A 26,443-nucleotide genomic window follows, 5' to 3' on the forward strand; every position below is an offset into this window, starting at 1 on the left:
TTACACACCTGTAGTAGTGGAGACTGTGGATTCTGAGGCTGTGCTGACATCTAGTGGTGAGGACGTGGTACTGCTGTTTGTCGTGTTGGGCTCTGCTGGCTGTGCAATGGTGACACCTGCAGTCAGGAAGAAAGGGAAGGTTTGCACAACAGAGCTCCTGTACCTTCAATTGACTCATGAATGAATGCTTGAAACAAAGTGTGCATATTCTCTTTTTCCATTTTCACCCTCACTTACCTTGCATGCAGGTGGGGCGGAAGTCCAGGCAGCAGTCGCGGAAGATCACGCAGCTCTCGTCGCAGAAGCACCCTCTGTTACAGCTGACGTTCTGACCAGGGCAGCACAGCACAGGAGGGTCCGAGCAGCCTGGAGCACACACAGTCAAAATAAGAGATCCTTCAACGCCGTATGTACTGTTTGATAACTGTAAAAATAATTCTTGTGAACAGCGATATCTTCCAATAACCAGTGATATCTGACAAACACTACACAGAGAAAGAGAATGGCTCTTAACTGGTTCTTTAAAAGGCTGTGTGGTTCCACGAAGAACCATCACCTACTAAAGAACCACTTTATTTAGTGGATAGTTCTTCTTGATATTAAAAAGTTCTTAATTTTTAGTTACTGGATGGTGGGTGATGGCATAAATGTGGAAAAAACCAAACCCCTCCATAGTATTGTGCAATTCCATTGGAGGCTATACAAGGGCAGATAAACAAAAACACTTCAGGTTCAGGTTTCTTTCAGGTTGTTTAAAGAACCTGAAAGGTCTGAATGGTTCTTTGTGGAATCAGAAATGATTCTTCCATGGCAGCACTCCGAAGAACCATTCTCAGTTCCAGTTTGCACCTTTATTTTTCTGTGTGTAGTCAGGCAGATGACCAGTAACTCACCCTGTGGTGTATTAATGCCAGTGGTACCCAGGTTTCCAGTCAGAGGGGTCTGTGAGGTATTTAGTGGCTGTCTGGCCAAGCTGTTAAGGTCCAGGGACAAGTTGGCACGGATCAGGTGAAATAGACTGCGACGGGTGGTGATGTTTGAAAGGTCTCGGGTGGGTGCAGCTGGGATCGGTGGAGGGGAAGTAAATGTAGCTGAGGGTTGTGGAGGTGAGGTGGAGGCAGAAGTTGCTGCGCTGGACTGGTGGGAGCTGGATGGAGCTTGGGTGGATGTGGTTAATGAGGCGGATGCAGTCTCTGTGTGCGGATGGGAAGTCGGAGTCGTCGTAACTTCTGAAGTCACCGACTGTGTGTCTGTGACCGAGGTGGAGCTAGGGGAAATGTTATGAACAGAGGTAGGTGTAGCAGAGGTTGAAGTGTATGTGGGGGAAATATCTGCCAGGCTGGATTCAGTATGGGAAGTTGTTGTTTGAGCTAGAAGATTCAGTGAAACAAAGAGGAAATTACACGTGATTACATAGGAATCCAGGAAAACAACATTTGTAATGAGGCTTTGTCCAGGTTTAAAGTGGAAGAGACAGGTATCAATTAACATGGATGCCACAGTGAACTGTCTGGAACAGCAACATGGGCGTTCATTAACCTTTTCTTTCAGATGTGAGACAGATGGCTGTCAGAAGTAAGTAGATCAAAGCAATTACCCTGGTAACAACTACAGAACGATCACATTTCAGGTGTGACATGCATTTCTCATCTAAGACAACTCAAAACGCTTGTCTCATAGAATGACACTCCTGTCTTTGTCTAGACAACATCCAAATGTTTTGTACAGTTGAATAAATGACATTATGGCATTTATTATTCTTAGATTTTGGTACACACTCACACCTACCAATTCCTGTTCACTCAATCCATCATTTATCATGTAATCATTATATTTACACTAAGAATGACATTCAGCCTATGTTACAAATGCAAAAGATAGGCTGTACACAGTATACAGAGGCAGCATAAATGGTTTTATCATTAATCATTTATCATATTATATGCATTACTTATAGCAGTATAAATGGTTTTATCATTTATCATTTATCATATTATTTAAGCATCATGTTAAGTCCTATGGTAAAGAACGATGTAACCTAACTATTAATACAAAGTTAGTACCTCTGCATTATTTAGCCTCATTACTTCATGTTGATAACAACTTATTTGAAAATTACTTATTCTAAGTGCTAATTTACAAGGGCAATTTTCCCACTGAGTTCAGTACAATTAGCACTGATGAATGGCCCGTCATCAACATGAAACATAGTGTCAGCAGGATGCTGGTTACTGGCTACTTTAATTGCTCATGACCTATACACCAAGGCAGTGATTAAGCTAAACAGTGGATAGAATATTATTCAAGTATCCAAAGAAAATAAACCAGGTCTAGGTGAGATTTTACCAACAAGGGTTAATTTACTTCATCTGCAGGGGTGCTACAGTTTTGAGCATTTCATCATATTTTTAATAATCCAATCAACTGAGGCACTTAGTCACGTAGTTGTATACTCTGTATTAGGATTTTCATGATTTTATCATTTGATGATCAAATAGTTTTTAAATAGACCAAAGTACAATAAATTATAGCTTGATATTCAAATACCTTTCATTGCCACTGTATGAATTTCAAACACATATTAGTATTATGTATTTGTAAGTATTATCTCACCTACACCTAATTACTCAGCCATGTCATCTTGTTTGATTTGATTTAGTTGTTGCAGTGAAACAAATATTAAAATTGTATGACTTATAGCAGTATAGATGTCAGTTAAAAACATCTTGCATCATTGCAGTGTGAGATTAATTTTGCAAAAATGTAAGATAGGTAATGCCATAACGTCATTTTATTAAACAATTCAATATTGATAGATATTGATTATAATTATAGATATTAATGATATTTCACTCACCACCATAGTGAGGTAGAAAAGGCATCAGGAGCAAATAGTATACAATAAACCCATCCATGCTTCTGTCTGGCGGCTGAGTGTGACTCAGGTTTATTTATGCATGAATAAGACAAGCGCATCACACACTTGGACATGGACAAACACAAAGACACACGTGAGCACTCACACGCACCCATCCACCCACACACATAGACACACACACACAAAAATAGCAACACACATCCAAAATGAATGATCCCACTGTCTGCCAAAAGCACAAACAAACATCTTGTGCTTGCAGGTGGGTAATATCATGTTACCGAAACTCTGTTATACTCGTTTCTCTGAAGCTTTTTTCTGTTCCATTAATAGTTAATGGTTTACACATACAGACTACAGACATGTAAGGAATGCTGTTGTATCTCCTCTCCAGACTCCACTGACTAGACTGATGGCGACACAAATGTAACCAGAGTGTTGATCTGGTAGGACAGTAAAGATCAATCACCCGCTCATTCACAGACATTCAAACACACATTGCTGCCACGTGCCGAAAAATTATTTATTGTTCATTAAATTTCATTCCAACGGTATCAGATGTAGATAAATAATCCATTGGTACTCATACATTCAGTAGGAAGGAGATATGCCAAAAAGCTTTGTTCACATTGCTGCCTGTGACAAATGTTCAATGAAAGTGTGCGTGCTTGTGACAGTGTCACTAAATTATAAGATACAGTCTGAATCATGTGTGCATCTGTAAGAATATTACCTCAGAATAAATAGTACAAATGGTAATGACACAAATAGTAAACTCTGATATAGGCTACTGAAGTGCTTTGTTATACATTATTTGATACAGAGTACAAGGAACTCTTTATACAAAAAAAAATGAATATGAGAGATTTAGAAAAGAAAGAGACCACAGTAACTTTTTTATCTAGACTTCTGAACCTTCAAATGTATCCTGGACATCAGAGTCTCGAGATGATAAGAAACCCTGGAATACTGTAGGTATAGTAGCTAAGTCTTTTCATCATGATACACTGCATGTATGGTGGGGAAATGTTTTCATCATGTATTTATTGTGCTGAAAGGATGAAGCTGCAGGATAAGAAAATTGGACAGCATTGTCACTAGCCACAGATATGCCTAGTCAATTCAGGTTCGGGAGGGGGTTCGAAGGTGAGTGGCTCGTCTAAAAAAAACAAAAAACATTGCATCTGTCAGTTTGTTATACTATAAGATGGCAGAAATGATCTCATCGACAAGTAGAGTGAGTCAGTCCAACTCACTACTTGTTATAAAACATTAAGTGGCGAGTGAACGCAGTGTCTCATCCTTACCTCCATCTGATATTCAGAGAGTCCTCCGTCACTCTCCAGCTCTCTCCAAACTCTTCAGTACTCTGGGCCTGGTTGCCATCTGGCTTCATCAGGTCATTCTTCTTTTCACCGTCAAAGTTCCCACACAGACCCCCCACCTTCCTTTTGTACATGTGTGGTAGAATGATCTCTGCAGGCAAAACAACAACGTCACGTCAGTTGATTCATTATAACACTCAATGACTCGTTAATCGGTGTTTGAATGGAATTAAAACATTTACAAGTGTGGCAAGGTTGATTAACTTGAACAAACTTGAGTCTGTTCTGTAAGCAAACATGGCAAATTTTTGTAAGAATTTATTCGATGTTGTCATTTATGTGTGTAGCCCAAGAAGACGAGTTGACATTAGCTATTGGGGATGCTTTAAATGAACAAATAATTAGAATTTTTTTGTAATTTAGGGATTAGTTATGAGTTATATATGCTCACATGTCCTGGGACTACTGATATGTGATCCATACACTCTATACTGTGTGGTAATGAGGTTATTAAGATTATTGACCTGCTGTGCTGTGTCCATCAAACTCCACTGAGAGGCCAAAGTCTGTCTTCAGGTAGATGCGAGAGGAATGCACCCGGATCTTTAGACCACTGGCCAGTGAGACAGGAGGGCGAGTTGCTCTGCCATCCAGCTGGAGGGAGAGAGAAGAGGGGGTGGGGGGTGGGGGGTGGGGTCAATGCATTTTGTAATATCTGATTAGACATGTCTGATCTTGTGTGCCTGTCAGAGACCCTTGAATATGTTGTGTGCAGGATTTTTTATTTTTTTTTAATTTTTCAACCATTTGTGTGCTTGTATTTTAAATTCTCTAAAGTCTTTTGAATGTCTTACAGCTGCTTGAACAAAGAAATATGGATTTGAAGTTTTTTTTTTAACTTTTTCGCACAGTGACTGCCTAAGTAAGCTCAAGGCCTGAGCACAAAGGTCCTTTGGGCCAAATATATGCAGATTTTCTCAAAATTAGATAGCTGATTTTTAAAGGAATATTACATTATATAGATTGATTGACTCCATAAGTGACAGGTGCACACACAACAAAGACCTTTGGATGGCCACAGATTTATTTTGTCACTTATAAGGCGGTGCTGGATGGATGTCCTTTCATTGGACTTGAACAGCAGACCCCCCAAAAGTCTGTGCACGTTTGGTTGGATAAGGCAGAAGAGGATTAAGGAAGTAACATTGAATGGCTACATAATGTACGACAGGTTATGCTTTTCCTTGTGGCTATGAGACATCTATCTTTTTTCTTCTCTCTCTCTCTATCTCTCTCTCTCTCTCACACACACACACACACACACACAAACACACACACACAGAGTGCCAATAGGGAAATAAACATGACAAAGCATAATTTAGCACGTAGTACATCACCTGCATCACTACCCTAACACCTCACAGAGATAATATGAAGGAAGATCGGTTATTTCCCTCAGTGCTGTGGCAAATGTTTGTGGGCACGCTGAAATATGATGACATTATCCCGTGAACAAAATATTGAGGCTGCTGAAAATGCTCCACTGGAAAATGAGATGAAGGCAATATACTGTAAAAAATGCCCTTGATACTTACCACCAGCTTTCGATGCTTCTTGAACTCCACAGTATGATTGTAGACTCTGATCTTGAGCTCTCTTAGCCTGCGGTGTTCCTCATGCTCATGACTGTCATCATCGTGCTCGTCATCGTCATCATCATCATCATCATCATCATCATCATCATCCCTGCCTCTGCTGTCTCTGTGGCTGTCGCGCTCTTCACTGCTGTCATCATCATCATGCTCATTATCATCTTGATCATCACTGCTGGCTGTATTGATGCCTTCTATGTAGACTTCTGGCAGGTTATTTGGCAGGTTGGTGGTCTGGACCAGCACATAGGAGTGCTCACCCTCAAACTCGTGCTTCATGTTATCAAAGGTTCTGTACTTGGGGTCTCCATTGACAGTGCACTCACTGAAGCCTGTGGAGATAGAGGGGTAGAACATTTCAAATTTAGCGTGGAAGACATAACTCTTATAATGTATCAACATAGCTTAGATACATCAGATAGTAAAGCGTTCCTATGAACTGGTGTTTACCTGTCGACTTGCAGTCATACTGGCCCTCCTCATTTTGAAGGCAGACAGCGTTTGCATCACATTCGTCTTCATCATCACACTCAATCTCCCCCACACCATCGTCTTTCTCACATTCACATTTCTGACTGCAGTGGTCGGTGTACCACACCTCATTAAACTGAAAAAGGAGGAAAAAAGGTGAGTCATCATATTGACCTCCATCTCCCTTTAATGAGGCTCCTCTTTACTAGGATGGCCTTTTGGTTAACCACATGCACCAATTGTTGGCATCAATGCTAGGGTTTTCAGAATTACAGTAATCTTATGTATGTGAAAACCAAACATACTAGGCTGTGTATAACTTTGTATATAACTGTCACTTACCTGATGTTTGCTGCCATTCCTGTCCACACAGCCACACTGTTGGATAGGCACACAAACGCTCCCTTTCCGTACAAAGCCATCATCACAGACACATCCCTGTGCACAAGGTTCATTCACATTGCAGCCAGGTGGGCCGTGCAGGTTCATGCAGGTTGGACTGCAGGCAGGGATACAAGTGGTGTAATGACTGTTCTCTGGGCAAGAGGGTGCTAGAGAGAGAGAGAGAGAGAGAGAGAGAGAGAGTGAGAGAGAGAGAGACAGAAAATGTATTGTATGAGCATCTATTGAGGCATGTGTAAAATGTATAAAAGTATCTTAGCTCCGAGGTTATCTTTGCCATTGGCTTTCAACAAATATATCAGTATTGAGTATACTTTGAGCAAAACCCGGTCCTTGTTTAAAATCTTTTTGAATAGGGAAATGCAAAAACTTACTTGGTATAGGTGTAGTTGGGGGTTGTGGTCTTCCTGTTGTTGGAGGCTGTGGTCTGGCTGTTGTTGGAGGCTGTGGTCTGGCTGTAGTTGGAGGCTGTGGTCTGGCTGTTGTTGGAGGCTGTGGTCTGGCTGTAGTTGGAGGCTGTGGTCTGGCTGTTGTTGGAGGCTGTGGTCTGGCTGTAGTTGGAGGCTGTGGTCTGGCTGTAGTTGGAGGCTGTGGTCTGGCTGTTGTTGGAGGCTGTGGTCTGGCTGTAGTTGGAGGCTGTGGTCTGGCTGTAGTTGGAGGCTGTGGTCTGGCTGTTGTTGGAGGCTGTGGTCTGGCTGTAGTTGGAGGTTGTGGTCTGGCTGTTGTTGGAGGCTGTGGTCTGGCTGTTGTTGGAGGCTGTGGTCTGGCTGTAGTTGGAGGCTGTGGTCTGGCTGTTGTTGGAGGCTGTGGTCTGGCTGTAGTTGGAGGCTGTGGTCTGGCTGTAGTTGGAGGCTGTGGTCTGGCTGTTGTTGGAGGCTGTGGTCTGGCTGTAGTTGGAGGCTGTGGTCTGGCTGTAGTTGGAGGTTGTGGTCTGGCTGTTGTTGGAGGCTGTGGTCTGGCTGTTGTTGGAGGCTGTGGTCTGGCTGTAGTTGGAGGCTGTGGTCTGGCTGTTGTTGGAGGCTGTGGTCTGGCTGTAGTTGGAGGCTGTGGTCTGGCTGTTGTTGGAGGCTGTGGTCTGGCTGTAGTTGGAGGCTGTGGTCTGGCTGTTGTTGGAGGCTGTGGTCTGGCTGTTGTTGGAGGCTGTGGTCTGGCTGTAGTTGGAGGCTGTGGTCTAGCTGTGGTTTGAGGTTCATGACTACCTGTGGTTGGTTGCTGTGGTGTTGCAGTGGTTGTTGGGACATCAGGATTAGCTGTGTTAGGAGGTTCACTTGTTGCTGTGGTTTGTGGTGGTGTTGTAGTGGTTTGTGTATCACAGTCAGTTGTGGGTGCCGTTGTTGTGGTGGCCTTTGTTGTTAATATTGTTGTAGATGGCTGTGGTGGTATGGATGTAGTTGATGTTGGTAGTTGTGCAGTGGTGTAGTTGTTCACCGGAGGAAACGCAGGTTCGTCTGTTATAACTGGACCAATGGTTGGGGGAGCAGAGGTTGTTGGCTTAACCAGATCTATAACAAAATTTCACAATCATGTCAATCATGTCAATGTTTTCGCTTACTGTATGTAGTGAGTTTTATAACAGTGAATGGAAGGGTAATGTGCTTACTTGCACAGCGCCCATGATGAAGAGACACATCATCTATGGCCACATCAGACAGATCGGTGGAACCTCTGCGCCCCTCAAAGATGATCTAAAATTCAATTGTTGCAAATGTAAAGGTTAATTTATAACACAATATTCTTGTGTTATCGCATGCGGTTTCCTTAGCTCTTACTTCATTCCTTTACTGTTGGCTACTACACAGAAAATCACTGTAGCCAGAATTAAGCTTTATACCATGTTACCATGTTACACCAGCAAACACCAGTTACAGGTTACTCACCTGGAAAGGTCCACTTGTGGTGAAATCCACCTGGGCCAGGCGCCACATGTTTCCTTGGTCATTCCTCTTCTTCCAAAAAGGATGAGCCATTCTGTCCTGGAGCAAATAAACATGGAGGCCCATCGTATCGGCTGAGCCGTACATATGGTACCAGAACTGCAGACACTGAGGACCAGACTCAGAACACTCAGAGCTGAGGAGGCGAGCCGTGTCTCCATACGCTGCACTGTTGGCCTCGATGTAAAGATAGTGACCACCTGGATGAGTAGATAAGGGTTGGTTCAATCCAAGTACAGATAATGTTATATTTTACATTTAGATAATGCAAGAATTCATTATTTATTAGTCCTTCATGAATACTCGAAACGATTTAATTCAAATTTCAAGGCAAGTACAATTTAGGGAAATCACTGCCCTCCTTTAGCAGTTTGAAGTGGGGATATGCAAGGGAACATGCTACATTTGTCAATTACTGGAGATCTTCTCTCACTCTGCAAACAAAGTGAAGTTGTTCCTTCCCACCAGTTTGAAATCCACCTGAAGGTGATGTAAATTTACTGAAGGTTGAGCTGTGTATTTCCCTCAAAGACAGTTTTACACCATAACCAACACAAGTGTAATATTACCAACATTACTTGGCTTCGTGTCAGTTCTTACCTCCGCTTGTGTGGTCTGAGGAAGGCCCTGTCATCATAGTAGGAGTGGAGCCACTACGCCATGTCCAATCAAAAACATCAGTCACCATTTGATTCCATTCACATAGATCTTGTTCAAAATCACAGTTCAGTTGGCAGACTGGAAACAAAAGATCAGAAATATCACTGAGACAATCATTCTGGAAATTGTACCAACAATTGTATAGCAGTTAAAAATTGGATCTGGAAAGACACAGTAAGTCCTAAACATCTTAATAACCAGAGGTGGAGATACTGTGGGTGTTAAAAACACTGCTGTTGACTCACAGTACCTGAGTGTGGAACAGTTGGGGATGGTGGTCTGCTATCTGGAGCATTAGTAATGTTGTCCTCATTAATGAAGTGGGTTGTTGCTTCCACTAGGGAAGGTGTGGTGACATCCACTATAGGGGGCTGAGCTGTAATATTGACCACAGGAGGCTCTGGAGCTGCAGTGGTTGGCACAGGAGGATTTGGAGGTGCTGTGGTGTTGAAATCAGGTCTAGGAGGACTAGCTGTAACGACATCACTCACACCTGCAAGAGCGCAGCAATGGTATAAGGTACGCAGTGTAACAACTTGATAGAGTGAATGATTAACAGATGGATTACAGATAGAGTTTTCAAGCTGCATAGCATTACAATGAGTTCTAAGCATTCAACACCTATGAATACTTTCTGTGTGTGCATGGTTCCTACCAGAGCATCGGCCGTGAAGAAGCTTCACATCGTCTACGGCCACATCAGACAGATCGGTGGAACCTCTGCGTCCCTCAAAGATGATCTAAAATTCAATTGTTGCAAATGTAAAGGTTAATTTATAACACAATATTCCTGTGTTATCGCATGCAGGTTCCTTAGCATTTACTTCATTCTTTTACTCTTGGCTGACACAGAAAATCACTATAGCCGGAATTAAGCTTTTGGGGAACTTTCTAAGTTAAAGTTATACCATGCTACCATGTTATACCAGGAAACACCAGTTACAGGTTGCTCACCTGGAAAGGTCCACTTGTGGTGAAGTCCACCTGGGCCAGGCGCCACATGTTTCCTTGGTCATTCCTCTTCTTCCAAAAAGGATGAGCCATTCTGTCCTGGACCAAGTAAACATGGAGGCCCATCGTATCGGCTGAGCCGTACATATGGTACCAGAACTGCAGACACTGAGGACCAGAGTGAGAACACTCAGAGCTGAGGAGGCGAGCCGTGTCTCCATATGCTGCACTGTTGGCCTCGATGTAAAGATAGTGACCACCTGGATAAATACATTAGGATTGGTTCAATCCAAGCAACAGATAATGTAACATTTTACATTTAGATAATGAAAGAATTCATTAGCCTTTCATGAAATACTCAAATGATTTAATTCAAATTTCAAGGCAAGTACAATTTAGGGGAATCACTGCCCTCCTTTAGCAGTTTGAAGTGGGGATATGCAAGGGAACATGTTAAATTTGTCAATTACTGGAGATCTTCTCTCACTCTGCAAAGTAAAGTTGTTCCTTGCATTTTCCCACCAGTTTGAAATCCACCTGAAGGTGATGTAAATTTGCTAAAGGTTGTACTGTATCTTTCTCCCCAAGACAGTTTTACACCATAACCAACACAAGTGTAATATTACCAACATTACTTGGCTTCGTGTCAGTTCTTACCTCCGCTTGTGTGGTCTGAGGAAGGCCCTGTCATCATAGTAGGAGTGGAGCCACTATGCCATGTCCAATCAAAAGCATCAGTCACCATTTGATTCCATTCACATAGATCTTGTTCAAAATCACAGTTCAGTTGGCAGACTGGAAAGAAACATCAGAAATATCATTAGTCTACTGAGATAATCATTCTAGAAATTGCACAAACAATTGTATAGCAGTTAAAAATTGGATCTGGAAAGACACAGTAAGTCCTAAACAACTTAATACCCAGAGATGGAGATACTGCGAGTGTTAAAAACACTGCTGTTGAATTATCACAGTACCTGAGTGTGGAGCATTTGGGGATGGTGGTCTGCTATCTGGAGCATTAGTAATGTTGTCCTCATTAATGAAGTGGGTTGTTGCTTCGACTAGGGAAGGTGTGGTGACATCCACTATAAGGGGCTGAGCTGTAATATTGACCACAGGCGGCTCTGGAGCTGCAGTGGTTGGCACAGGAGGATTTGGAGGTGCTGTGGTGTTGAAATCAGGTCTAGGAGGACTAGCTGTCGTGACATCACTCACACCTGCAAGAGCGCAACAATTCTATAAGGTACGCAGTGTAACAACTTGGTAGAGTGAATGATTAACAGATGGATTACAAATAGAGTTTTCAAGCTGCCTAGCATTAAAATGAGTTCTAAGCATTCAACACCTATGAATACTTTCTGTGAGTGCATGGTTCCTACCAGAGCATCGGCCGTGAAGAAGCTTCACATCGTCTACGGCCACATCAGACAGATCGGTAGAACCTCTGCGCCCCTCAAAGATGATCTAAAATTCATTTGTTGCAAATGTAAAGGTACATTTTTAACACAATATTCCTGTATTATCACACATTCCTTTACTGTTGGCTACTGCACAGAAAATCACTGTAGCCGGAATTAAGCTTTTGGGGAACTTTCTAAGTTAAAGTTATACCATGCTACCATGTTATACCAGGAAACACCAGTTACAGGTTGCTCACCTGGAAAGGTCCACTTGTAGTGAAGTCCACCTGGGCCAGGCGCCACATGTTTCCTTGGTCATTTCTCCTCCACCAAACAGCTTGAGCCTTTATGTCCTGGACCAAATAAACATGGAGGCCCATCGTATTGGCTGAGCCGTACATATGGTACCAGAACTGCAGACACTGAGGACCAGAGTGAGAACACTCAGAGCTGAGGAGGCGAGCCGTGTCTCCATATGCTGCACTGTTGGCCTCGATGTAAAGGTAGTGGCCACCTGGATGAGTAGATAAGGGTTGGTTCAATCCAAGCAACAGATACTGTAACATTTTACATTTAGATAATGCAAGAATTCATCAGCCTTTCATGAAATACTCAAAATGATTTAATTCAAATTTCAAGGCAAGTACAATTTAGGGGAATCACTGCCCTCCTTTAGCAGTTTGAAGGGGGGATATGCAAGGGAACATGCTAAATTTGTCAATTACTGGAGATCTTCTCTCACTCTGCAAAGTAAAGTTGTTCCTTGCATTTTCCCACCAGTTTGAAATCCACCTGAAGGTGATGTAAATTTGCTAAAGGTTGTACTGTATCTTTCTCCCCAAGACAGTTTTACACCATAACCAACACAAGTGTAATATTACCAACATTACTTGGCTTCGTGTCAGTTCTTACCTCCGCTTGTGTGGTCTGAGGAAGGCCCTGTCATCATAGTAGGAGTGGAGCCACTATGCCATGTCCAATCAAAAGCATCAGTCACCATTTGATTCCATTCACATAGATCTTGTTCAAAATCACAGTTCAGTTGGCAGACTGGAAAGAAACATCAGAAATATCATTAGTCTACTGAGATAATCATTCTAGAAATTGCACAAACAATTGTATAGCAGTTAAAAATTGGATCTGGAAAGACACAGTAAGTCCTAAACAACTTAATACCCAGAGATGGAGATACTGCGAGTGTTAAAAACACTGCTGTTGAATTATCACAGTACCTGAGTGTGGAGCATTTGGGGATGGTGGTCTGCTATCTGGAGCATTAGTAATGTTGTCCTCATTAATGAAATGAGTTGTTGCTTCCACTAGGGAAGGTGTGGTGACATCCACTATAGGGGGCTGAGCTGTAATATTGACCACAGGCGGCTCTGGAGCTGCAGTGGTTGGCACAGGAGGATTTGGAGGTGCTGTGGTGTTGAAATCAGGTCTAGGAGGACTAGCTGTCGTGACATCACTCACACCTGCAAGAACGCAACAATGCTATAAGGTACGCAGCGTAACAACTTGGTAGAGTGAATGATTAACACATGAATTACAAATAGAGTTTTCAAGCTGCATAGCATTAAAAACGTTCTACATTTTTAACACCTGTGAATACTTTCTGTGTGTGCATGGTTCCTACCAGAGCATCGGCCGTGAAGAAGCTTCACATCGTCTACGGCCACATCAGACAGATCGGTGGAACCTCTGCGCCCCTCAAAGATGATCTAAAATTCATTTGTTGCAAATGTAAAGGTACATTTTTAACACAATATTCCTGTATTATCACACATTCCTTTACTGTTGGCTACTAGACAGAAAATCACTGTAGCCGGAATTAAGCTTTTGGGGAACTTCATAAGTAAAAGTTATACCATGCTACCATGTTATACCAGGAAACACCAGTTACAGGTTACTCACCTGGAAAGGTCCACTTGTTGTGAAATCCACCTGGGCCAGGCGCCACATGTTTCCTTGGTCATTCCTCTTCCACCAAACAGCATCAGCCAGTCTGTCCTGGAGCAAATAAACATGGAGGCCCATCGTATCGGCTGAGCCGTACATATGGTACCAGAACTGCAGACACTGAGGACCAGACTGAGAACACTCAGAGCTGAGGAGGCGAGCCGTGTCTCCATATGTCATATTGCTGGCCTCGATGTAAAGGTAGTGACCACCTGGACCAGGAGAATGAAATAGATCAAGTTTTTCTATCATATAGCACCCCAATTTGTTATTTCCCATGTGCAGAGATAACTTTCCTTACATCAACATATTGTCCTTGTACACAATGTAAATTGTAAAATACTACCATTGTTATAATATTATATATGAATCAAAGAGTGTATCACCTCCGGTGTGGTCAGCAGAAGGCCCAGTCATCATGGTGGGGGTGGAGCCACTCCTCCATGTCCATTCAAAAGCATCTGTTATCATCTGACGCCAACGGCAAAGGTTGCTGTCAAAGCTGCAGTCCAGGTTACTGCAGACTATGAAGGGAACATTTGCAAAATATTAACATAATGCAAAATATTAACATGAACTAAATATTTTGACCCCTTTTACAACTTAGGGACTGTTCGTTATTTATGAGGGGGGTGGGGTGGGTGTGACTTCGTTTTTTTTTTTTTATCTTGACCCTCCCCGGAGCTACAAATATTTTTCCTTGAGCCTCCTTGAGTGACTGGGGGAAAATGCATGACCCTCCCTCCACCATAAATAACCATATTTTATTATATTCACACCAAAGGTAGGTAGTATTGGAGAATATATCGGCGATATAGCGGAGAGTGCCTGTATCTATTTCCTAAGTGGCTTTTTTCATTAATTTAAAACTCTCATATTTAGGAAAAGTCATGGAGGGAGGAAAAAATACAATTTTCCTCAAGTGTTGGAGGAACTAAAAATTGAAAATAACAATGCCAGATGGGTTTTGGCCTTTCTAATGTTAAACATTATCCACATAAATAACAAAACTATTATGGTGTATCAGCGGAAATAATTGTGGTTTTTCATAGACTACTTCATAGACATAGCACAGTGAATTGAGTGAAAACGTTATTTTGAAACATTTGGAGAGTTGTCTGGCGAGTTGTCTGGCCAGACAAATGTGCGTACACATGGTCTAAAGTTTGCGGGACGGCCCGCACATTCTCACGTCAAGTTCATTTTTATACATCCCGACGTGTGCGTGAAAACCAGCGTACACAACCTTTTTGTACGTGCGCAACGTTTATACACGAAGCCGGTGTCTTTCCTGTAGGGACTGTGAAGAATATGAGCCCGGACACGACGCAAACCCATGTGGGTGTTGTGGCTGTCCACCGGGAGCTTCTCCTTACTGCTGATGAGTCGGGCGTGAGGTACAATGAGGTTAAGGTAGGGGTGGAGATACCAAGTTTAGTGAGTCCCGTCACCATACAGCGGTAAAATACGTATTTTGAAAAGAAAAAACGTATTTAAAATAAATACAAAATACAACCATTTAAAGTTGTATGTCCCTCCCTTAAAGCCAAAATAAAAACATAAGTCCCTCCCCAGTGCTTAAAAAATTATTTGGCGTGCCTCCCCCGTTTTGCACCACCCCCCCACTCGCATAAATAACGAACAGTCCCTTAAATGAACATTTTGACAATCTATAACTTTAATTTCCTGTCAGAATTGCAGATTCAGTATTTAGTTGGAGCCAAATGTTCATTTGTAACCAGTTTACAATAAAGCTTCAAATTTTATGATGCAGAAGCAACTGACCCAAAAAAATATTCCCCTGTGTACTTACTTTGATGTGAGGGGAAGACTTCTGCAGTTTTAGGAGGAAGTGTGGTTACACTATCCAGTCCAGGGGAACCGGCTAGAGGAAGAAAAGACATGTTGATGAAGTCATCATTGATTTTGCTGATACAGTTTATACTCTGAGATACTGGGTAATTCAGATCTTAATTTATGTACACCTTTTGAAAATGAACCCTTAATATTATGATGTATCTTTAATCAAATTACTGAATTATTGTCCTCTTTGTTAGAGGTCAGTGTCACCTGAGCATGAGTCAAAGTGGATGGAAATGTCATCTATGGCCACATCTGATTGAGCGTTAGAGCCTCGTATTCCCTCCACAATGATCTGAAACAAGGAATATGAAAATATAATCCTTCACTGTACAGGATGACATCTTTTTTCTATGCAATGAAAGCTCACGACATTTAAGAACCATTATCTTTTAGGTTCATTATACAGTTGTCCTATATAATGTCAGCCTTACCTGGAATGGACCAGAGACTGTGATACCAGTATAAGCTGGAAGCCACTCTGGTCCCTGGTTGTTTGCCTTGGACCAGATCTTGGTGACTTTCCCCTCTTGGAGCAGGTACATATTGAGGGCCATGGCTGTGGCTGAACCGTACATGTGGTACCAGAAGTGCAGGCAGACTGGGCCACTGTAATGGCACGTTGAGCTCAACAGACGAGCCGAGTCTCCGTGGGTTACACTGTCACCCTCAATGTACATGTAGAAGCCAGCTAGAAGAAACAATCATACAGACTCAAATATTAAGCTTTTATCATTCAAAATGGATAAAACTGACGCAGCTATGGTATGACTGCGAAATTTAACTATAGTCTACTTTTTTCTGATATTGGTAGTTTTCCATTGCCATTGGAAGTGTTTTGTATGAATGTGATAGTGTGGCCTAACATTATGTCTTACCTCCAGTGGTGTGGTCTTGGTTTGGCCCAGTGGGGTTTGATGGGGTTGGGCCGGACTGTCTTATCCAATCAAAACTGTCCTGTATGAGCTGCTCCCACCCACACAAACTATTATCAAAGTTGCAGTTCAAGGGGCAAACTATGAAAAAGCATATGAAGACAATTTAGATGATGGGTATTATGAAACCACGACTTTCAAGAACATTACAGGTGAAAAATATCATAAATTATCCGCTAAAATATAAAACCTGAAAAATAATGGTTAATCATGACTGTAAATGATCATAATAATGCTATTCAAATGACTTGTATTGGAATACATTTTTACAATAAACTTAAACAATAAAACTACAATAGGCTTTGGGAGGCAAGAAAATCCAAAAGTAGCTGTTTTGGAATGAATCATTGGATTCTTTCATCGATTACACAAATCAGTAATAAAGCATTTCTTATCGGTTACATTTTGAAAGAAACCTTCCCAGCCCTGACTGTTCTTACAAGTTTGATCGGGTGTTGGAGAAGTAGGAGGAGTTGGAGTGGTTGGGGGGTCAGCTGAAATAGAAAAAAAAAATGAAACTGCTGTCATCAAAGGAGCAAAAAGAGTTAGCAACAATCAAAAGGATGAAAGGCAAGAGGGAACTATGGAAGATATTATTGGGAGAGAGAAAAGACAATCAAGAGATATGAAATGCTGCACATAGAATAGAATGCAAGGTAAGATGAATTGCCTTCAGTCAATCAGTCAATCAAGACCGATATCATTAAGCCTGCAGAACCCCTTGTACAGAAACCACTCTCTTCATCGCCAAAGCTCCATCAAACGCTCACCACAGGCGGTGCCACTCTGCCAGTGGGGCAGCTCCACCCCTGCCACCTCGCAGGCTGCCACGTAGGACTCCAGGGATTCACATAGGGTGTGCTGGTCCCCACTCGTGGCACAGTAGTCATAGACACAGCTGGTGAGGTGGGTCTGCGGGTGGACGGGGTCGTGGCAGGACCTGAAGGCCTGCCCCAATAGCTTGTTACACTCACTGTAGGCCAGATTCTCCTCATGGGCGCTACAAGGCCTGGGATCGTTTGGATGGGCAATACACCTGGAGGAGAGAGTTTATAGAGATTTAAAGGGATTTATTATCTTAGGATGAATGCAGCAGCCAAAAATGTCCAGTATGATGAATTTTCACTGCTATGCTGCCAAAACAGTGATGTGTGAAGTGATTATTTACATAAAAAAGTAGTGTAGTGTGATTCTACTCTACTTTCTCTCTCTTTTTCATTATCTTAAAGCCATTTTGATCTAAAGGCTTATGCTTAAATGCTTGAAATTTGTTTCTTAGACAAATATAAATAGGTTGATGCCTATGTATGGATGTATGTCTTTCCAAAGCCTTTCCATCAAAGGTCGGCTACTTCAAAGAATCTAAAATATAAGATAACTTTAATTTGTTTAACACTTTTTTGGTCACTGCATAATTCCATTTGTGTTATTTCATAGTTTTGATGTCTTTACTATTATTCTAAAATGTAGTAAAGACTAAAGAAAAATGTGGTGTGTCCAAACTTTTGACTAGTAGTGTACATGAGAGTATCAGTTAACAAGCATATAAAGTAAAAGGACTCACAAGGTGTTGTCCTCCACCTTCCAGCTGTTGCCAAACTCAAATGGCTCGGTGACATTTTGACCGCCCGGTGTTATGAAGTCATCGCCCTGCTGATCAGAGTAGGTGCCACACAGTCCGCACATCGCACCCCAGTAGCGCTCATCGACCTGCAGAAAGAGCCTGTTCTGCCTATCTATCATCATCCTGAGGCCAAAGGTCGTCTCCAAGATAACGTATTGCTTCTTCATGTAGACGCTTAGTGAGCCGTATGTACCGTTGGTGGAATAGGGGAGACGAACCCCGCTGTTATGCACCTAGAGAGGGGACAATACACTGTTTTGTTACTTTATTCAACCAAAGTTAGTCAGTGGGAAACTACTTTATATTGAATATCTTGCATGGAAGACAGTAGTTTTCCTAAATGTTTGTACTGGGATTTTTAGTGTAATCAGTGAGCCATTGATAGATCCAGGTGTTGATCTATTTATTGTACTGTTGAGCAGTAAATAATAAATGGTAGCGGAGTGGACTTCATAGCAGGGCAAAGTCAAGTTGTTCCGCTCTTCTAGTTTATGTGTTCCTGTAAGCCCCAGATGACAAATTCTTCCGCTGACCTGAGCTCTCTGACACAGAGTATCTCTGCACTATAACCACATTATCTGATAAGTCAGCTGATATCATTAATGTGTTACAGTGGCTAATACAGAACAGTACAGAACTGGTGCTCATAACCAGCAAAGGGGTCACTTGAATTCCACTGTAATACACATTTTCACGACTATATTACATCCACATGTTGTACAATAAATGCAGTTGAAAGGGTTTGACAGTAATACAGAGAGAATTACATGAATTATTAGGTTTTTTTTTCATGCTTACATAGACATCTCCACTCTGATACATGGTGAGGTGCAGACCGTCAACCTGAAGAGCCACAACCTCCAGCTTGGAGCGGGTGAAGTTCTGGAGGCGGGGGTGCATGTTGCGTCCGGTCACAGTGAACTGGACTGAGCTTTGTTCTCCGCATGTGGTAGCCAGCGTGTAATTGCAGCCCCCCTGGAAGTCGTAGGCTCTCCCATCAAAGGTGATATAGTGCGGGTCACCGTACACGCTGCAGGTAGCGGGTTTTAAAGGGAAACAGCCTTTCTCACCATCCTTGATCTTACAGACCTCATTGTCTGCGCAGTGCATTGTGGTGCACTGGACTTCGTTGTTACCCATGCACTGGCACTGCTCCTCACACTCTCCTTCCAAGAACATCGTTCCTTTCTGGAGGTGAAGGACATTGTGTGAATACTAAATATTAGTACACTGCAAAAAATGGCAAGCTGTCAAGTAAGTGATTTTATCTTGTTTCCAGGCCTATCAAGCTTATTTCATGATATTTTTTGTCAAATTATCTCACTGCACTGGCAGATAAACTTGCTGGTTTCAGTAAATTTCACTTGATACATGCCAAAATGACTTCTTTCAAGACATCATCAGAAAACATTGAAGAAAATCTTTTAACAAGAAACTTTCTCCAAGACAATTTCACTTTTACCAAGTAAAGGTCCTGAAAGAAGTTACATTATCCTGAAAAAAAGTCAAATTTGTTGAAACCGGTAAAATTATCTGACAGTACAGTAAGATGATTTCACTAAAAAAAATCCTAAAATGAGCTTGATAAGTCTGGATACAAGATAAACAACAACAACATCACTGAATCTGAAATTGCATAGTGAGATCACAGAAATCTCCTAACGTTAGAGTTAGGGATATTATGCCATGTGTGTTTTCTGTACATCTACTCCACCTGCCTCATAGTGTTGTCCATTTTTCCAGCAGCCACAGTCCTCTGCTGGTACACACCTGCCCCCGCTGAGTTTGAAGCTGGGGTCACACTCACATCTCTCCTCACAGCTGCCACAGGAGCCAGCTGCATCCAGGCTGGAGCACACCTCAGGGCAGCCCTCCACACATGAGTTATAATGGCTGTTTTCACCACACTCCAGGGCTGAGGGGAGCACAGGAGGAGGAGGAGGAGGAGGGGTGAGAGGAGAGAGTATGGTCATTATTGTGTTATCAGAATCATTGCAATTATTTGCCACTATTTCCCCTTTAACTTAATAAGCAGGAGGAAGAGAAATCAAAACAAGAAGTGATAAAGCAACATACGGCAGAGCGTGGAGTTCCTCCAGGCGGGTACAACGACTCCGGCCTCCTGGCAGATATCAGTGTATCCCTGTAGCGTCTCACATAGCACCGCTGGGTCACCATGAGTAGTGCACATTCCCACCACACAGCTCCTGAAGTAGCTCTCTGCCCCCAGGACTGATAGGCAGGCGGAGAAGGGCCCGGTCCCAGAGAGGAGGCCCCCGCAGTAAGGCTCACTGGCATACTCAGCCTCTTCCTGTGGGTCACACTGATGGGGTATGAGGATGGTCTCGCAGGAGGCGGGTCCCTCGGTCCGCCAGCTCTCAGCCAGGGCCACAGCGTCCGGGGCATCTGAACCGTCAGGCATGCGGTAGTCGTCGTCTCCGCGGTTGTTGAAGTTGCCACACATGCCGCAGACTTTACTGGAGTATGTGGCTGGCACGGTGACATGCACAGCACCAGCGCTGTCATATGAGACAAAGAGATCGAAGCTGGTTTCCACCACGACAGCAGCGGGGTTGCTATGGATCTTGACAGTGCCACCGTTGAGGCTCAGTGGGAGAATCCTCCAGATGCCATTAACCTAGAGAACAGCATTAATTTAGACATCCTTAGCAACTGTCAGCTGCGATATGGATTCACTGTATCTGATAGTTTACATAAAGGGCAGCAATCTCAAAACTGATAAGCAGGGAATTCTGGAACATTATGCAACTAAACTCTGCACTCTATGATAAACTCTGTTTATCAGTAGAATGAGGCTGCAGATATGGGGACTTTTCTATCCAGTAATTACAACTTAGTTCAACACCATTGCACCATTACAGAACAATGGCACAGTGCCACAAAACTGAAGCACATACTGTTGTACAGATAGCACTGCAATAATTATGAAGCTTAGAAAACAATGTAAAATGGGGATGGGGACGTGTTTTAAAGGGAAGAAACCCTGGCTTTCACCACACAAACATGTTAATCCTGTGCTTAAGGGTAGTTTGGTCTGCATTAGTAAATTGCTGTCTGCCAAAGCCATAAAAAATGATAAATATTTATATTGTCCCCAAATCTGAGATGTCATACTGATACACAGCTCAAAAGGGATTAAACTGAAAATGAACTGTTACAGTGCCAAGAATGAGTTGCCAGAGGCGTGGTTACATTTTCTGATTCACAACCAAAAGCTATGAAATGATGCTTATTTGAATGCTTAAGTTCAGACATGTGTTCTTTAAAAGTCTGTCAAAGTCGATCTCCCATTGTGATTGGAGCAGCTTCAGGCTGCTATGACAGTGGGGCATTTTAGCTTTTGGGGAGAGTTGTTCAGAGTTGTTGGCAGATGCTATGTTGACTATAGCAATGACATATGTTAATTCTTAAATTGTATGGTATCTTGATTTAAAGTCTCTCACCATAACCCGGTGGGTCTGCCTTTTCAGCAGGGACACTCGGTAGTTCTTCAGCTCCACATTGACCTGCTGGACAGCAGACACAGATGAGTTATCCTTCTGCTCACTGACCACCTCCACGCTGAACAAAGGCAGGGCCTCAGTGGGTGAGCAGGTTTTGGCCAGGACGTAGGTGCAGGGGGCCATGAAGCGGAAGAGGGCCCCATCGAAAGTGCTGCAGTGCGGGTCACTGTGGACGGTGCAGGTCGCCAGGGTCGAGTTGCCACTGGAGCTTTGTCTTTGGGACGAAGAGCAGGAGAGCTGGCCACCAGAACACAGGCAGCGAGTCGACTCATCTGTCCAGAACTCTGTGTCGGGCTCACACTGCTGTCCTGTGGGGACATGAGCAAGAAAACAATCACTCTGCAACCACAACACTGTCTGTCTGCACCAGTGTTAGGAATGACGGATGACTAACCAACACATTACTGAAATATTATTTTCCGTATGAATGTGTACTATAACACATTTTCTTAATGATCCTAATAATGTCATTTTTTTTTTTTAACTTAAATGCTACTTAAAGAGAATAGATCAGTATTCTCTTTGTTGATATTAATCAGTAGGATGAGAAAAGGTTTCACTCCTTTTGCTGAAATTGTGAAACTTATGAAACTTGACCTCTTTGGGAGCTATGGCTCATTTGACAGAGGAAAATCTACTTTGTTTGAAAATTAGTATCTTCTACATATTTTATCTTTGGAATGAAGATCTTGTGATATGTTAATCTGATAACATGTAACATGTAACTGATAACCTTCCGTATTTTTAGCAACCCATATACCTGAACTACAGGTCTACGGGTCACAACAGTTTTCTTGATAGCAATCTGACAAGTGTAATGACAGTAACATAATAGTTTGTGTATTGTGTAACTAACCCCCAGGGTGTAAAAATAAAGTAACACTGTTATCATCATGAGTGTATATACAGTATGCAATTTATATGATTTTTTTGAGTGATGGGACTAAAATTGCTCTGTTCCCTACACAATAAAAGAAGTCACATATCGTTCCTTTTTCATTTTATTTGACAGCTGAGTAAATACTCACCACACTGGCCTCTCCTTACTCCTATATGGTCAACAGCGACCTGTTCTTCTATAGACAGTCCTTGGACAGCTTCAAATACAACCTGGTATAAAAAGGTACATATATTTTAAGATACACTACATTATACTGTGATTCACCTACACAACTCAATTACAGGTTTGTAGTATATACTGTACAACCCCATATGTGGTACTTTACCTGGGTCCCTGTTTCAGTGATGGATAGGGGGACAAACACTTGTATCCAAGAACCTCTGTCCAGGGCAGGTGAGGTCCAGATTTCTACCAGTCCAGTGCTGCTTTTCAGCAGAACTTTAAGGTCTGAAGCGACTGGAGCCAGGTACCAGAACTCCAGACAGGCTTCACCTTCCAGCCTCAGGACGCTGCTCTCTAAAGAACTCACTGAGACATCATTTGGAGAGAGGTAGTGTTCATGTAGGAGGTAAAAAAGCAGATCAAATAGTGTAATAGACTAGATTATGCACATTGTTTTTTGTGCTGCCGGTCTGCCACTTTGTTTCTAAAGTACAAATATTCACTGAACTAAGCACTTCATTCTTTTTGAACCACACAATATGAACGATAACAGATTATTTTAAATGTGCAATTTTGGAATGAGCTTTTATATTGCAGTATCATTTTCATCACATCAAAAATGGCAAAACATTCCCACCTCTTTGTTATTGGAATAACAGCAGAAGTACATCTGTTGTGGCGCATTATAATTAGATGTAAAATAGCTGGAGTGTTTTTGAGCTAAATGTGAGCCTCAAGTGTAGGCCCTCTACTATGATTGCCCTTGGGAGAACACCAGGCTATAAAAGATTATTATCCTGCTTCAGATCAATTAGTGATATGCAGTAAGAGACGGACACAGAAACAGCCCGCCTATAGATTAGAATAGAACTGTGGACCAACGTTTGACACTGAAATCCCCTCAAAAAAGACTGGGACAAAAGTAAAGGCTACTACAATCAAGTTATATCTCTCTCTCTATATATATATATACAGAGGCAGCCATCACTTCACTGTTGTAAATTGTGTCTACTGTACCTGTTCCTCTCTGGGCCCTTGTCCAGTCACACAACAGATTGGTGTCACTGTTGAGGACACACTGTGTAACATATTCTATGGATGAAAAGGAAAATATAAATTTAAAATACACATTTATTTCTGTCTGTCTGCCTATCTATCTATCTATCTATCTATCTATCTATCTATCTATCTATCTATCTATCTATCTATCTATCTATCTATCTATCTATCTATCTATCTATCTATCTATCTATCTATCTATCTATCTATCTATCTATCTATCTATCCACATACTCATACATTCATTTTGATGGGCACAAGATAAATCTACCGCCTAATGGGAAGTGCATTGTTAATCAAAGAAACGTCTCGTGTGGTAAAGCTTTTGTTCGCTGTTTTTGTCCAAGCTTACTGTTGCAAGAAATTGGTAGTGTGGATGACACCAAAAGTACTGATGAGACCCAGGCAACAGCACATTATAAATTAGTCTGATAAACAACCTGCTTCTTTCACTGACAAATTATTATTCTCACATAAAAGTTATTGTGTATTTTTGAGAAAGGCATGATGACAAACAGGTCTTTGTACTTTGTATCCTCTGTACCTGAGTTTGTCCTCCAGTTTGGAAGAGTAACTGATGAGTTGTCATTTTCAGCCCTGAGAGAGGAAAACAACAGGGATCAGAGATGTGATTCGAGCTCTGAACCATTAATCATTTTCCTATAAAACAAAACAATTTATGCTCAACTTACATGTGTGTTAAAACTAAGATTCCACACACATTGACTTCCAGCTATGAAATAAATTAAACTAAACACAATTATCAGTATAAAATGATTTCAAATTACTTATCAGCTGAAAGTCGAAGCAATAACTGAGACCCACCTGCACTGAATCCCTGTCTGAGTTAGAAAGAGTAGAACCGCTGTGACCAGCAGATCTGTGTGGATGCCTCCCACCATGGCTGATCCCTTAACGGCAGCCTCTCAGGTACTCTCCCCTTGTTAATACTCTCCCTTTGACGACCTGAAGAAAGAATGATGAGGAGTGGCTATTGGGGAGTGTCTCTACGGAAGCACGGCGTATGTAGCCCCTTTACTGTTGGCAGGATGGTGCTGCTGGCTTCCTCTCTCCTTCTCCGTACAGAGCGGAAGGGTTTGGGTGTTTATAGGTCCCACACCTGACCAGGTAACCTTAGCAGTGGGCGGTTAAAAGAGGATTGGAGGACGGGGAGACAAGAAGGGGGCTGGACTGGGTCTGTGGCGTCAAATATTATAGAGGTGACGACACCTGCTAACATAGATACAGTAAATGGAGTTGACTGATAGGAAAGGTCAGGGTTTAGTACAGGTATTGCTGGGCCATAAAAAGCACTGAGGGGAGGGTAGGGCATAACAACACAGCTGAATGGATGAATGAATGAATGAGTGAATCTGATCCTTCTATTGAAGAATTTTTCACTATCATGTAAAAGTCAAACATTAATGTTGGTGGGTGCCAATAAAATAATAATAATAATAATAATTAAAAAAAAAAAAAAAAAAAAAAAAAAAATGGAAATGCCTATTGGTGTCTTTGGTTTGACATTGGTGTGTTAAGGTGGCTGTGAAAATGACCTATGAGTAAATTGATTGGTCGAAAAAAACTTTTCTCATGGTTAATCAGTTTCTAACCTCAGGCAAAACAAATTCTGCACAATTCCATGACATCATTGTAAAGGCAATACAGAGTCAGATTTAGCAGTGTCTGCCCATGTGTCTTTGCAAATGTTTTTATCTCAGAGGACAAAACATTTACAGACAGATTTTAAGAGGTATTGTAAAAATGTGAGGTGAAGTGTCATCATAGGTTCAATGGCTAGCCTGGCAAATAAAAAGTCTGTGATCATCCGCTATCCACACACCGTCCAAGAAAAGCACAGGGAGCATAAACCTGCAGAAAGACAGATTCAACCAGAATAGGGTAGTATATAGCTGCTCATCCCCTCAGCCAAAACGAGCAGGTTATCATCTGTTGATTTATGGCATCTTATCTGTTGAAAAAAGGCAGCACAATTCTCATAACTGGCAACTGCTGAAATTACAATCTGCCCTCACAAACTGTTGGTGGTGTCAGTTGCTGTAGTTCTCAGTCTTGAAACCATGAATTGTGTTATATAACACAAACTACTGATCAAACCAATTCAAATGCACACTCTTGAATTAAAAGAGGGATAGTTCTGCCTTAACGGACTTCAATACAGTAGAATTATCACGCCATAACACAACATTCATGGCATTCTAGTAGTTCATTTTTTTTAACGTTAATGTTATACAGAAATCCCTGTTCATCACTATAGAACAGGCATCACATTACTGAAGTAATCTTTTCTATACAATAGTATTAGCCTGCTCTGTTCAGGCCATTAAAGCTGATTGTTGTTGATACTCATGAATTTTACATGTAGGAAAAGGGCAACACAACTAGGTATAAAAAGCCCTACACTCCATAACACCCAGCAAAGATAAGCCCAAGGGATGGGCTGTTAAATGTGTCACCTTGTGCAATCTGTATGTCTGCCTGAGAGGTACACAAGGAGGCATGTGTACATTGTGACCTGATAATATTCTTGTTAAAACAGGCTTCAAGTATGTGTCTGCTAGAGCATATTTACAGTGTGTCAGCTAGATCGCAGCCCACACTTTAAGTATGGGCAGAGAAGAGTGATAAGAAAGAGACATCATGTGGGAGGTAGCTTTGATCCACCTGCTGTGACATTCCTGAAGCCCTGTCCTATGTGTCAATAGAGAGAGGGCCCAAAACAAAT

General features: G+C 42.0%; 1 protein-coding gene across 1 annotated transcript; it reads right to left on the reverse strand.

The window, feature by feature from the left end:
* LOC139932899 (zonadhesin) lies at positions 1-24,599 on the reverse strand. Its single transcript, XM_078287651.1, is given in 30 exon segments — positions 1-116; positions 238-366; positions 1,060-1,250; positions 4,183-4,351; positions 4,725-4,854; positions 5,796-6,184; positions 6,303-6,459; positions 6,666-6,874; positions 7,100-7,156; positions 7,206-7,896; positions 8,154-8,227; positions 8,326-8,410; positions 13,588-13,844; positions 14,019-14,156; positions 15,703-15,787; positions 15,927-16,183; positions 16,371-16,508; positions 17,198-17,504; positions 18,009-18,284; positions 18,663-18,667; positions 18,703-18,716; positions 18,872-19,239; positions 19,770-19,966; positions 20,128-20,689; positions 21,516-21,883; positions 22,604-22,685; positions 22,802-23,004; positions 23,656-23,730; positions 24,242-24,294; positions 24,523-24,599. Coding segments are annotated over 30 exon segments (5,859 nt in total).
* Between the last annotated feature and the right edge of the window lie 1,844 nt (positions 24,600-26,443).

The sequence above is a fragment of the Centroberyx gerrardi genome, chromosome 13, assembly GCF_048128805.1.
Source record: "Centroberyx gerrardi isolate f3 chromosome 13, fCenGer3.hap1.cur.20231027, whole genome shotgun sequence".
NCBI classification, from domain to species: domain Eukaryota; kingdom Metazoa; phylum Chordata; class Actinopteri; order Beryciformes; family Berycidae; genus Centroberyx; species Centroberyx gerrardi.